Source organism: Perca fluviatilis, chromosome 4, assembly GCF_010015445.1.
Source record: "Perca fluviatilis chromosome 4, GENO_Pfluv_1.0, whole genome shotgun sequence".
Classification (NCBI taxonomy): domain Eukaryota; kingdom Metazoa; phylum Chordata; class Actinopteri; order Perciformes; family Percidae; genus Perca; species Perca fluviatilis.
In genome coordinates, this window is record NC_053115.1 from 38,495,483 (window position 1) to 38,509,476 (window position 13,994).

The following is a 13,994-nucleotide window of genomic DNA, read 5'->3' on the forward strand; positions in this document are numbered from 1 at the left end:
AGGCGAAAGGATGGTTCCTCAGTGTGTGACATCAACTGTCAAACATGATGGTCTGGGGCTGTTTTGCTGGATCCAGGGTCGGTGATTTGTACAGAGTGAAAGGCACCCTGAACCAAAACGGCTACCACAACATTTTGCAGCGCCATGCAGTACCCTCTGGTATGCGCCTAGTTGGTCAGGGGTTCATCCTACAGCAAGATAATGACCCAAAACATAAGTCCAAGCTATGCCAGAACTACCTTAGCAAAGAAGAACAAGATGGTAAGCTTAAAAACATGGGGTGGCCAGCACAGTCACCAGACTTAAACCCCATTGAGCTGGTTTGGGATGAACTGGACAGAAAAGTGAAAGCAACGCAACCTACAAGTGCCACACATTTATGGGAACATCTGCAACAGAGTTGGGAAGAACTTTCTGAAGAATATTTAATTTCCATTGTAGAAAGAATGCCACAAGTGTGTTCAGCTGTTATATCTGCCAAAGGGGGCTACTTTGATGAGTCAAAAATTTAGAATACATTTTCGTTTATAAATTGATTCCATGATTTCTTTTTTAACTTAAATTGCTCATTTGTTCTATTATTTCATTTCAGAGTACAATAAGACATTGAACTGCATGAATTTTAATAAAAACCTGAAAAAATTGGAGTGTTCTAAAACTTTTAATCAGTAGTGTACGTTCCCACATGGAGGAGGCCCAGCATGCCCAACAGCAGACCTTCAATCGTCCAGCACAAACACGGGAGTTCCAGATAGGCAATTGTGTATTGGTCCTCATCCCCTCCACATCTTGTAGGTTTTTCACTACCTGGCAGGGTCCCCACACCGTGGTGGAACGTCTGGGTCCTGTCAACTACCGTGTCCAGCAACCAGGTCGTCGACATCTGGTCAAGACATACCACATCAACTTACTCAAACGATGGATTGAGCCTGGTCCTCTGCTGAAGGCCTGTGCCCATGCTGACCAACCCCCAGTCCACTGTGGTGAGGGGCTTAGTCCTGCCCAACTGCAGGAGCTCAAGGAGCTGATCGACAAACACTGGGATGATTTTTCCTCTAACCCAGGCCGGACTAACGTTGTGCAGCATGACATTTGCACTCCCCACCCTTTTTTGGCAACGGCCCTACCAAATCCCTGAAGCCAGACAATAAGCTGTGGATAAGGAAGTCCAGAAAATGCTCCAGCTTGTGGTGATTGAGCCATCTCACAGCCCCTGGTCCAATCCCATAGTGCTGGTCCTGTAGATTCTGCAATGACTTCCGCCGACTAAACAAAGTTTCTAAGTTTGACAGCTACCCCCTTCGCTGTGTTGACGAGCTGGTGGAATGGTTAGGCAGAGCAGGTTTATATCGACTCTGGATTTGAACAAGGGTTATTGGCATGTACCAAATGGCCCCTGAATCGTTGCAAGGCCGGGTACACGCCTTCAGAGGTGTTTGTCAAAACAAGCACATGGCCAAGAAGCCAGCCTACAACAAGGCACGGCTGGCAACCACTAATCACCGCCTCCAGCTGCCTCTCGTTTGCCCTCGTCAGACCAGGACAAAAGGAGCCACACCGACCAAAGCAAGTGAGTCTGTGTTTGCCACTCAAGCTAACTGCTGTTCTAATTGAAGCCAAGGAAGACTGGAGCTGAACGACATATATATCTGTGTATATATATATATATATATATATACAGTTATTTTTTGCAAGCACATACATTACATGAGAAGGGGTTTATAGATACAATTATTGAGCACTGAATATATTTTTATTTGTTCAAATGAAATTATTTTTTGCTTGTGTAGCCTATTATTTATTTTCAAAATGTAATGTATGTGCTTGCCAGACATATTTCTACAAATATAACATAATAACATAACACCATACCAAACAAAAATCTGAAGTGACTTCCAGTCCATGTCAGGCACTGATTATATAAGAATATATATTATATAAGACCTAAGGTTTTGTGAATATGTACACTGGGGTACTGTTCAACTGCAAATGCAGAGAACCACAGTAATCACATTCTTGATTATAGCTTTGTTTAAAGTGTCCCGATACACAGCTATGGTGAAATTGCTGCCAGTATTTGAGAGGTTCATGAGTCAACTGTCCAAACCTGTTTCACCAGAAAACGGTTGGTTACATTAGAGTTAAAGACAACAAAATTATAGATTATTATTGATCAGAAGGTCGAGTTTTTTGCCAGACACAAATCACCATCTTTAAAGAAGCTTCTCTCATAAATACAAAACTTTACAATGCTAAATGAAAAACACTATTAGATTTGGATTCAAATAGGACATCAAATGTCAATTCTTTTTGAATAAATGTCACTTTTACTTTGTATTCATCAACAATACACAATTTTAGTTATTTTTATTTTGATATGTAGTTCTTTTTATTACTGACATTTACACAAAAAACACCATAAAACAATGTGATGACTAGGTCTGTCCTTGATTAAAGAAATTCTTAATCGAATAACATATTTTGTTGACTATCGATTAGTTGATTTAATTTACAGAGTTTCTCCTCCTCTGTATGGGCGTGACCTCTAGCTCACCCATCGGTTTGTGGCTGTGGCTGGTTTGTTGACTTGATTGCCGTTTTGAAGCCAGCACTTTTTTGCGGTCGCCATTTTGGAGCTAGATGTGACCATATTTGGACAAAAGGCGAAGCTCGAGAGAATGTTGTGTTAACCCAGTGTTGTATATGTCATCTGCATGTAATGCGTTTAGCTGCTGCCTCTGTCAACAGCAGGACATTGGTTAGCTTCCCGACCGCATTCTACTGTACCTAATGCACTGACTATGCGAAGGTAGCTCATACAACCACACTTCTAAAAATCAGAACTATCCCTTTATTATGAAACCGTGTAAGCATAGCTTGAACAACTCAAAAATAGGACTTTATACCCTGTTTTTGAGTTGTTTGTGGATGAGTGGTAGCACTAGTTGTACAGAAGAGATATCTTTTCAGATAATTCCTGAATGTCTTGTCTCGTAGCCCATAAACAACTGGACTGATGAGTCGAGGCAGTACCTGAATAAATATTGAGGCAGTGAAGCGAATGGCCAGCATCTTGTTTGGTAACAAGTATGTCAGACCCTGTATTATGAGATGAAAAACGTATGTGAACATGCAAAGCAGCAGCTGGAAGCCGTGGAGGAGGACAGTGTTCCTCGCTTTCTTGGCATCTGTGGCAGCTGCCTTTGCTGCGAACAGGATCCAGAAGTATGTATAGAATAGAGTGAGACAAACAATGACCATACACACTGAGTTGGAAACATCTCTCTTCACTGTCAGATTAGGGTCCCTAAAAACATTCTCTCTGAGACAAGAAACTCTGGAACGAAAGAATTCCAGGGATTCTGTTGCCAAGGCTACAAATAAATCTGGTAGGATCGAGAGTATACTTATCGCCCAAATCAGGCCGATCACAACATATGTTTTCCTGACTGTACAGATCTGGGTGTGGCGGAGAGGGAAGCATATGGCGATGTAACACTCTACTGCCATAAATGCTAGTGTAAGGGGATTGTTTAGACTTGCAATTGTAGCAATCATTACCAGAACGATACATAGAGAGACATTAAGAGTGTACACAATGTAACTCAGGACATGAAGGAGGGTAAACAGACTCAGCAGGATGATATCGTTGATCACCAGGTGGATGTACAGGATGTAGCGAGGGTTCACGTTGAAAACCTGCAGGGGAGGACGCAAGTGATTAGGAAACAAAGGGAAAGAGTAGAAATTGTACCAATTATTGTATTAGAATAATTGTATTAGAATACAAAATGGTTGTATGTAGGGTCTGTGCTGAACCGATGCTGTAGCCTTCGTAAGTGACCTACCCTGTTGTTAGGATTTATACTTCTGCACTGGTGTGTCTGCATCGATCTAGCGTATCTCTTTAAGAGAATAGCAGCCGGTGTGTGTGCGTTAGTAGTGTGAGGTAGAGTGAGTGAGAGAGTGATGGGTATTGGCTTTGGAGCGAGTACCGACTCCGGCGGTGGAGACAGAGAAACAAAGTGTCTCCTCTGCAAGTCTGACCATGGTCGGAAAGCTGTAGCAGAAGTTAAATCTCTCTTTGATTCCATGTTGTTCACGGAGAAAGAGAACCCAAGAATGAATAGGTGCAAAATAGGGCTGCAACTAATGATTATTTTCTTTGTCGATTCATCTTCTGATTATTTTCTCGATTAATCGATTAGTCGCTTGGTCTATAAAATGTCAGAAAATGGTGAAAAATGTCGATCAGTGTTTTCCCAGATGAAGTCCTCAAATGTCCATTTTGTCCATGACTTAAAGAAATTCAATTTACTGTCACAGAGGAGTGAAGAAATTAGAAGATATTTACATTTAAGGAGCTGGAATCAGATAATTGTTAAAAATTACTCAAACTGGTTAATCGATTGTCAAAATAGTTGTTGATTAATTTAATAATTAACAACTAATCGATTAATTAATTAATCTTTGCAGCTTTAGTGCAAAAACTGCGACTCTACCAAGCCACGGCCAAGCAGACCAGTACCTACAGGGTAGATTCAACGCAGAACCATAAATCAAACTTGAAGCCCAGTTAAATGAAAGAGTCATATTGACACGTTCTGAAACCTGCCAGTTTACACTAATGCGACAAGCTGTATCATCTCCATAGCAACGACTCTCATTGTGCATTGTGCATTCATTCTATCTTTAATAGAAGATCTATCTAATCCTTTTTTTGTAGCTGGATTTATCATTTTTAAATATGAACGAGGATAACATTACTGATAGTGAGATACTTGCTACAGTTGCATTTCTAGTAGTGATGAAAAAGCGAAAAACCTTTTATTTCTCTGATTCTGATTTGCTTTGTTCTTACACCGCTCTTAATTAATTATTGTTAAAACAGTTATATTGTACATATTTGTTGATGTTCGCGTTTCTTTTACATTTTTTGTTTATTTCCTTTATTATGTTTATGTATGCACCATACACCAAGGCAAATTCCTTGAAGTGTTACCTCCTTGGCAATAAATACTTTTCTGATTTCGATGGGATGCAATTAATTTTAACTTGGTACATACATGCAAAATGGATTTCTAGAGATAGCTGAGACTCAGACCTGATGTTTTGAGAATGTGTACACCAGGGTACTGTTGACATAGTTGATGGAGAGGCAGAGAACCACAGTAATCACATTCTTCATTATAGCTGTGTTTAAAGTGTCCTGATACACAGCTGTTGTGAAATTGCTGCCAGTATTTGAGAGGTTCATGAGTCGACTGTCCAAATCTCTTTAACCAGAAAACGGTTGGTTACTTTACAGCTGAAGAGAAAAGAATAAAAGATTATTATTGATCAGAAGGTCAAAATCTTTGCCAGACACAAATCAACAGCTGGAAAGAAGCTTCTCATATAAATACAAAGCTTTAAAATGTTACGTAAAAAAATATTATATTCAGACTCCTATAAGCCATGAAGAGTAAATGACATTTGAATAAATGTCACTTGCAACTATATTTATCAACAACACTCAGTTTTAGTTTAGCTATTTACGTTTGTATGCATGCAACACTTTTTTTTTGTCGACTAATCCATTAGTTGATTTAATCGACAGATCTATAAAACTGAGTTTGTCCACAAAGAATCATATAAGTCCCAGCTTTACATCTTTGTCTACCAGAGATGAACTCATAAGAAGAGCTAGACATCACCAATGATTTCACTGATGAACGAGATTCTCAGAAAACTTCTGCTGTGAATATACAAGCACGAAGCAACCCTCAAATATTTTTCATAATGCACAAGTTAATATTTACATTAAGAATTGACCCTCAAAAAGTTAGGACTAACTTGATTTCTCGATTTTCTGATTGGATATCAGATCACCCAAACTAACGATTATTTTAACCCAGCCCTTGTATTGTGCCTTGGTATTAAAGTGCCTTGGTATTAAATCATTCAGCATGAAAAAATCATAAAAACTGACTGAATAGATAACTTTTAAACACCTGATTTGCCGACTAAGGCGGGGCAGCCCTAGAGAAGACACATAATTACACCTACACTCTGTATTCAGTATTTTCCTGTTACAGATCAAAGTATTTCTAATTCTCCTTGTGTCCCTTACAAACCGGTTAAACCCTTTGAGCTTACCTAAAAAAGCTGTGAACTTAATTAAAATAAATAAAATACTTGACGTAAACCTGCTATTTTTCATCAATGCACTCAAAATCTGAACTACAACAGTCCATTTTCACAGGATACATTTTGAAATGTTAGAGTAAAACAAAAACACAGGTGTAAATAATACAAGACATAATAAATGCTTCATTTTCAGGTTCCTGGTTCTGTTCATGCTGACTCACTTTCACACTGTCATAACTTACTGGGACACAGAACAAAGCCATAATAGAGGTTATTAGTAACACCTGGAGTTTTCCTAATAGGTCAATGACAAGTCAAACAGTCTGCTGAAGGAGGCACATCCCATAAACCTTTTTGACAATCAGACATTATATGAATCTATAAAATACATGCATGACATTTATGAAATTAATTTTAAGCAGTAATACACATGTGATGATTAAAATGTATGCTGGCTCTGTTGCATCTGAAATGCAGTTAATTAGTTTTTTATTAAAAACATGCTAATATATGTAACAATTATGGCTGTTGGAAAAATCTAATTTCTCATTTAAATCGATGTTTACCGATATCAATTCATAATATCCTGAGATTGATCTTTTAAGAGTCTCCGTTTTAAAGCTAGAGTGAAGAAAAATAGATGATCTAAGAAATTCATGTCAAGATAAATGAGGCTCCAAAGTTTGGTTACATTTTGGCAGGGAATAGGGAAAAACTGCCATGGCTGTTTTCACAGATCTTCGGCTTTAGGTCTCTGTCTCTGCATCACACCCTCTGCACTTAAGAAAGCACTCTATGTAACTGCTTTGGGGTCAATTCTTAACAACATTAAAAATGTAATAATGCAACAGGTTAAAGTGTTCCTTGTACAATGTTAAGCATTAGTTCCCTGAGAATCTCCTTCATATTCGCAAAATTGGTCTGTAATTGAAATATCCCTGACCGAATCGATTTAGAATCAAATCGGAAAAGAAATCGTTTTAATGTTAAATGCATATATATATATATATAATTTGTATTTGTGTACTCATATATATATATATTATGAGTACACAAATACAAATTGTTAAATTGTAGAGTAGAGAACATCTTTTTTGCAAGTCTAATGTACAAAATGAGCCATACACATTCATAGTAATAGTGCAATCAAAATCAATATATTGTCTCTTAATACACAGATAATGATATAGAAGAAAGAATATGTACCCACCTTAGCAAAGGTCATATGTGGATCGCACAGTTAGATGTCTTTTGAAATTGCTTACAGTATATATAGAAGTTGAATGTGAATGTCATGGGAGTGTGTATATTTGTGTGTGTGAAAATACACACCAATCCTGTTGTCTCCTGGAGATTGTACACCACGGTTCAGCCTGGGTGGTGTGTTTCTCTTAGTTCTGCAATGCATTTACCATCCAAAAGGAGGACTAGCAAGGAACATGCAACAGGATCTGTCTTTTCTCAAGAATGGCTCAGTTTTCACATCTCTCTCAACAGAGCCTCAAGTTAGGGTTCAACAAATGTTTGGAATCACAGATTGGTATATATATATATATATATATATATATATATATGTGTGTGTAATTAAAATGAAATGATGTATATGATTGAATAACTCAACTACAATGTATAGCATTGGTTTCTGATGTTTGCTGACAAAACATTAACTCAATAGTTGACCTTGTGAATTATTAATTTGGAATTGTGAGCTTGGAGATACTGAGCATCAGTGATTAGGTGGTAAATGGTGCTTTCAACTAATTCAATGTAAAAGGCATGCAAACCCAAATATTCATTATGAAATAAATACAATAATCACATTAAGAAATATGTATAATAAATAAAAATATATATAATATAATAAAGATGTAGACATGTTTATTTCAAAATGGCATTCTTCCTAATGCCACCTTTTATTTCATATCTTATATTTTATAATAGAATAAGTCGTTGGCAGTCACGACCCCACGGATATTACACGCCCCCCAGCAAGCTCAACCAATTCTAACAAATTAAGTTAGTTAGCTCCTGTTAGCTCAAACAACAACAATACTTCTGAATCATACTGCAAGAGGCTGCTGCTGTAAATTAACATGTGTACACAGACACAGAAACATCTTATTTTAATTTCCTTAACAAAAACTGCATTAAAAGTGAGATTTTCGTCAGTAAGCATCACTGTAGATTGTCGTGGAACTTCAGGTTTACGCCTGTACACGGCAGTTTACAGTTAACACCTTAAACTACCGTGAATTGTCGGAAATTGACGTAGGCCTTGCTTGGCAGTTGTCCCCCCATGACCCCCCCCTCCCACTAATTCTAGGGGAGGCTTTAAAGTGATGGTTCGGAGTAATTCACCCTAGGGTCCTTTGCACCATGACCTCGAGCCAAACACCCCCCCAGAAGCTTTTTTCACCTGGGTCGAACATTGGGAGAGTTAGCTAGAGTAGCGTTATCAGCTGAATAGCTTACGGGGCTAATGGATCCACGTTTGTATCTCGTAGGTTACCCCAATAATAATGCCCGAAATGATACCAAACGTCTACAAGTAGTACAAATAGGTTGCGCTCATATAAACGATGGATTGGAAAGTTTGTAAGTACACCAGAAGTTTATGTAAATAACACGTGCCTGCTGGCTTCTGCTCTCTGCTGTTGTTGTTGCTGCTGTAAGACGAGTGCTTAGGGCCGTCTACAAATTACAACAACCGAAAAGAGATGCAACAAAATATTTTTTAATTTAACTTTTTTTTTTTATGTAAGTGCTGTAGTATAACTAGCAGGAGACAAGTAATAATTGAGGTAAGTTTGGAGCTATTACCTTATTTAATCATTAAATTAATACATATTTTTGTTGTATCTCTTTTCGGTGTAGTAATTTGTAGACGGCCCTAAGCACTCGTCTAACTGCAGGTAGCAGCAGCAGCAGCAGCAGCAACAGAGACCAGAAGAGAGCAGGCAAGTGTTCATAAACTTCTGGTGTACTTACAAACTTTCCAATCCATCGTTTTATGAGTGCATAACCTATTTGTACTACTTGTAGACGTTTGGTATCATTTCGGGCATTATTAGTGGGGTAACTTACAAGATACAAACGTGGGTCCATTAGCCCCCGCGCTAATCTATTCAGCTGATAACGCTACTCTAGCTAACTCTCCCAATGTTCGACCCAGGTGAAAAAAGCTTCCGGGGGGGTGTTTGGCTCGAGGTCATGGTGCAAAGGACCCTAGGTTGAATTACTCCGAACCATCACTTTAACATGTAAATGAAAATGCTGTGAGCTATACAAATGCCAATCAGGGTAGCAGCAGGGGGAGTTTTACCCCAGGTGACATTTTTCTAAAAGGTATTAACTTCATTTTAAGAAAATCTCTTAAAATAGATCAGGCTCAGTATAGCCTAATAGCAGACTAAGTAGACTCTAGAATTTTAGCTTGAATTGATTTATTTAATGAAAGTATGCTAGATGAATTACTGTGTATGTCATTAGCAATGACCAATGTTATGTAAAAAAGATACACAAAACAATTTATTTCAACAATTAGTTTTAATCAGGCTTTGCCATGCATTACATGCAAACAACTTTGGTCTTGCTCATCCAAGAATCTTTGGCGGAATGGAGACAGAGGCTCCACTATAGTGGATAAACTATAGCAGTTTTCTAAGAGAAGTCTTTCTGCTGACACCAAAACATTGTGCTTCACATAAAGCATATCAGCTGTGTCACTGCATGACAAAGTCCCAACCATTTGTCTTCTAAAAATACTGGCAAATTCAGCACTATATTCACATGTCCATGGCATATGAAGCTGTTTGCTCTGCTGAAAGGGCCTCATAATCTGGACTTCAATTGTCCTATTGTTATTAAGCTTTCCCAGAATTCCATTAAAACTCACTGTAATTCACCTCCACACCAGTCTGTGTGCTGTTTGCGCCCTGCTGGTTAATCTCATATCCTCTTTCTTCCCCCTACCCCGGCCTTCACTGCTTTGATTTGAAAAATAGCGGAGGGAGATGACTCCGAGAGTTAGAGCAAAAGCTTCCAAAGTATGGGAGTATTTCATGCCAATTGGTAAAAGAGTTGTCTGTACACTCTGTCAAACTTAACTTGCTTATCACGAGCACAACCACGCATCTAAAAAGGAAACACACAGGAGTTGTTCAAGATGTACGGAGCATTTGTTTTTTTCTCCTTCATGTCACCTCCGGGGCTCCATAAAGATGCGCCCACAGAAAAGGAAAAGACAACGTAAGTATATGATTATTAATGAAATGGCGAGCTAGTCTGTACTGTTTATTAACTCTTGAGAAGTACAGTGACTGTCTTTGGATGTTAAACAGGCTACTTAGTAATGTTTTAAATCCCACTATGTACACAAGTTTAAACGCGAGCAGCACAGAGCTGTGTGCCTGGCTGCTTTCAGCGCCATTCATTAACGGGTGAGTTGCTTTATAAAAGTGTATTTTTTTGGTCTTGTAATTTACAGGAAGCAGTACGCCATCTTCACAACTCGGAGACAACTTGTAGGTGCTAATAACCGGAGCAAGGGTAAGATTTAAAGAATATGCTTTCATTGAATGAATTTCATTTATTCTGCTGTCCCTCAGAGCCCTACGGGATCGTCCCTGAGGGACACGGCACCTCTGATTAATATTTAGATTATTTAATGAAACTTTTATCGATCTTCTTACCCTTTTTTCCAGCGAAAAGCTAACGAGTTAGCCATCATGGGGGTGTCTTTGTTGTCTTCGTAGCCTTAACAGAAGGTTTTCTATCCAGCCTGGAACTTGTGCCTCTTTTCTGAGTTGTTCAGCAATAAATCCAAACGCTTACATCCAAGATTTATTTATTTTTGTCTGTAATTTATCAATTTTCCGTCATTTCTGCCGCTAGCTCTGTGCTACCGGCTGCTACAGTCTAGTATAAATCTCCCATGATGCTTTGCAAGAATGTTTTGACGTTTTTCAACCAATGGGAAGCAGAGATGGCAAAAGTACTCACTTCCCGTACTTAAGTAGAAGTACAGATACTTGTGTTAAAAAATACTCTGGTAAAAGTAGAAGTACTGATTTAACTTCTTTACTTAAGTAAAAGTAACAAAGTACAGGCTTTGAAATGTACTTAAAGTATAAAAGTAAAAGTAGCCTTGCGAATGACAACCACTTTTTATGCAAAGCTAGCTAGACCACACACGTTACTAGAGTGCAAGATGAGAAACTTCAGTGGACATAAAAACCAGGCTCTTTATATGCCATTGTCTACATTTTAAATGGATGTCTGCCAAACATCACATATATGATTATTGTGACAGAGACTGGGACTCCAGCTTAATAAGATTCTGACAGTAAGATATAAATTAACTGTTTTTTTTTTAGAATTTTCCCCCCCTCTTTTTTTTTTTTTTTCTCCCCTCCCACATTTAAAGGAATCTACATGTATGTGTGTGTGCTCAAATAAGAAAATAAAGGATACAATATGAATTACTAAACATAGATTAATTAAGAAGATCCCCATACTTTTAGAGTTACACAGCACATTGGCCAGGAGTCATACTTGATGCCTCCTAGCCTATCTCAAACATCTCTCTCAGATAAGGCCAGGGATGATTGGGAATGTCTTGCTGCTTGTCTGCCTAATCTCTGGGATCTCTGTTTTCTTCATTTTCAATCATGTCGCCGTCCATACTACTAGTGCTAACGTTACCACCATCAAGCTGCAATTATTTGCCGCAAATGAATGCAGAATGCGGCCGAATCTGTCAGGTCGTCTTGTAGTGGTGCGTTACATGCAACGTAGCCTACAGTATATTCCCATCCAATTAGATTGAATTCGGTATTGATCACGTGAAAAATAATAACGGTAACTCCAGTGAAATTATTTGAAACTTGCTAGTGAGGACTAGATTAGGACCGTATTTAAAGCTGATGCTGGTTTCAAACTTCGCCCCCCCCCAAGTGTGTCTGTAAAACACAGACAGAGACAACTTCTCTCTTTTGATGCTTTACAAGCAACGTGAAACCTAGCTAACAGGTGAAGAACACAAACAACAAAATCACTAGCTAACCTACTTTAACTGTGCAGGAACTATAGACCAATACAACAACAGGCTTACATTAACTGACAACATAAGTTATTAATACATACATACATTATTATTAATTTTTAAAATGTAAGGAGTAGAAAGTACCGATATTCGTGTTAAAATGTAAGGAGTAAAAGTAAAAAGTCGCCACAAAAAAAAATAGTAAAGTAAAGTAGAAATATCCGAAAAATCTACTTAAGTACAGTAACGAAGTATTTGTACTTCGTTACTTCCCATCTCTGAAGGGAAGGCAGGTCCATCACACAAAGAGTATATAGTCGAAAAGAGAGTTCACTCCAGGAAATAGGAGCAGGAGCAAAGTCACACTGCAATGTCCTTTTGCCACATCCGAACCAGTGTAGCTGGATATCACAACAATTAGCAGCAGCATAGCCTGACAAGCCAGACCCACATCAAGATGTTGGGTCTGGGAACTCACCATTGGCAGGGCTCAATCCGAGGGGTGGGATAAACGGTTGTCTTTCAAATTCCCTCTGCACTCATAGCCAACCAGAGCAACGCTAGTTGATAGATTAAACTTTTGCCGTATCCGACCAGCAAAAACGAACACATCTTGCTTTTTTAAGAATGACTTCAGTGCTTAACTCCAAATCTTCCAGAGTCGCGGCTAAAGACGATTCCAAAGACCGCTGTTCGCCAGCAGCAGCAGCCATCTTCTTTGTTTTCGAGCAGGGAATTCACGCGGAACCATCGAAACCGCTGTCCTTGTGTTAAGGCCGCCTACCGACTCTAAACACAATGTGACTGGTCTGACCAGAATTTGGTTTTTCCAGCTCGCAAGCCAACAGAGAGTTGCTAGACTGACCCTGGCTGCAAATTACATTTGCTGCCGCTAGGGTGCGTCTAGATTTCTAAGCTAGCAGCAGCATGCAGTGTGATATTTGTGATAATATACACATCTTGGCAGATGCATAAAAAAGCTGTTGCAAAGCACCCATGTCCCTCTTACAGCAAAACAATCCTATGAGTATATTCAACTAAGAATTTCAACACCATCAGCATACAGAATCCACATGTGTGTTTGAGTGGCTTAATTAGGGTGTAATTAAGACATGGGTGTGCTAGAGCCAGCCCAGGGATTTCTGGTGCCCACTGTCAGACCTCATTTATACCACTAGGCTTCATGATTGGCACCCGAGTCTTCAGGAAACCTCGTAGCAATATGAACACCTCAAACAAGTTGTAAATTCTAGATGAATTCACAATAAAATAACATTACTGTACATTGATTTTTCACATGTGATCTGTACAAATTGACTTCCCATAAGAACAAAAATAATCTCATTTATCCTGCCATCCTGTGACCTTCCTGTGATTACCTGCCTGGCTCGACACATTCGCTAGTGAAAGAATAAGAGGAGATGCCGAAACGATCGCTGCAGCACGCAGCTGCTTCGCCGGTGTGGCTGGACAGAATGGGTAACATGGATGAAAACAGCACAGAGTATAAATGGCTTCCTTCACACCCCTCTTAAACCATCCTTGAACAAGTGTCTTTTATCCTTCAGATGTAAGTAAATTGAGGCCTGTACTACGAATCAAGATCAACATGTCTTGGATTTTTTCAGTTACCCGGCTTCACTAACCCTAACAACCGCAGTCCCGCATAACCTGTGTCACGACAGTGGTTAACAACTAGTTCAATCAACCCAGGGTTTCCCAATCCAGCGGCGCGTGCGTTCACATAAAAGAGGCGGTGTTTGCACAGCACGACCATCGCAAACATCTACCAAACATCTTATATTTTATATAAGAAGAGCAA

General features: G+C 38.9%; 1 protein-coding gene across 1 annotated transcript; it reads right to left on the bottom strand.

Moving 5' to 3' along the window:
* Positions 1–2,886: 2,886 nt before the first annotated feature.
* Positions 2,887–5,257, bottom strand: LOC120557104 (odorant receptor 131-2-like). Its single transcript, XM_039797139.1, has 2 exons — positions 5,105–5,257; positions 2,887–3,699 (listed from the first exon to the last, which is right to left on the bottom strand). The coding sequence occupies exons 1-2, from the start codon at positions 5,255–5,257 to the stop codon at positions 2,887–2,889; spliced, it is 966 nt and encodes a 321-aa protein (XP_039653073.1).
* Between the last annotated feature and the right edge of the window lie 8,737 nt (positions 5,258–13,994).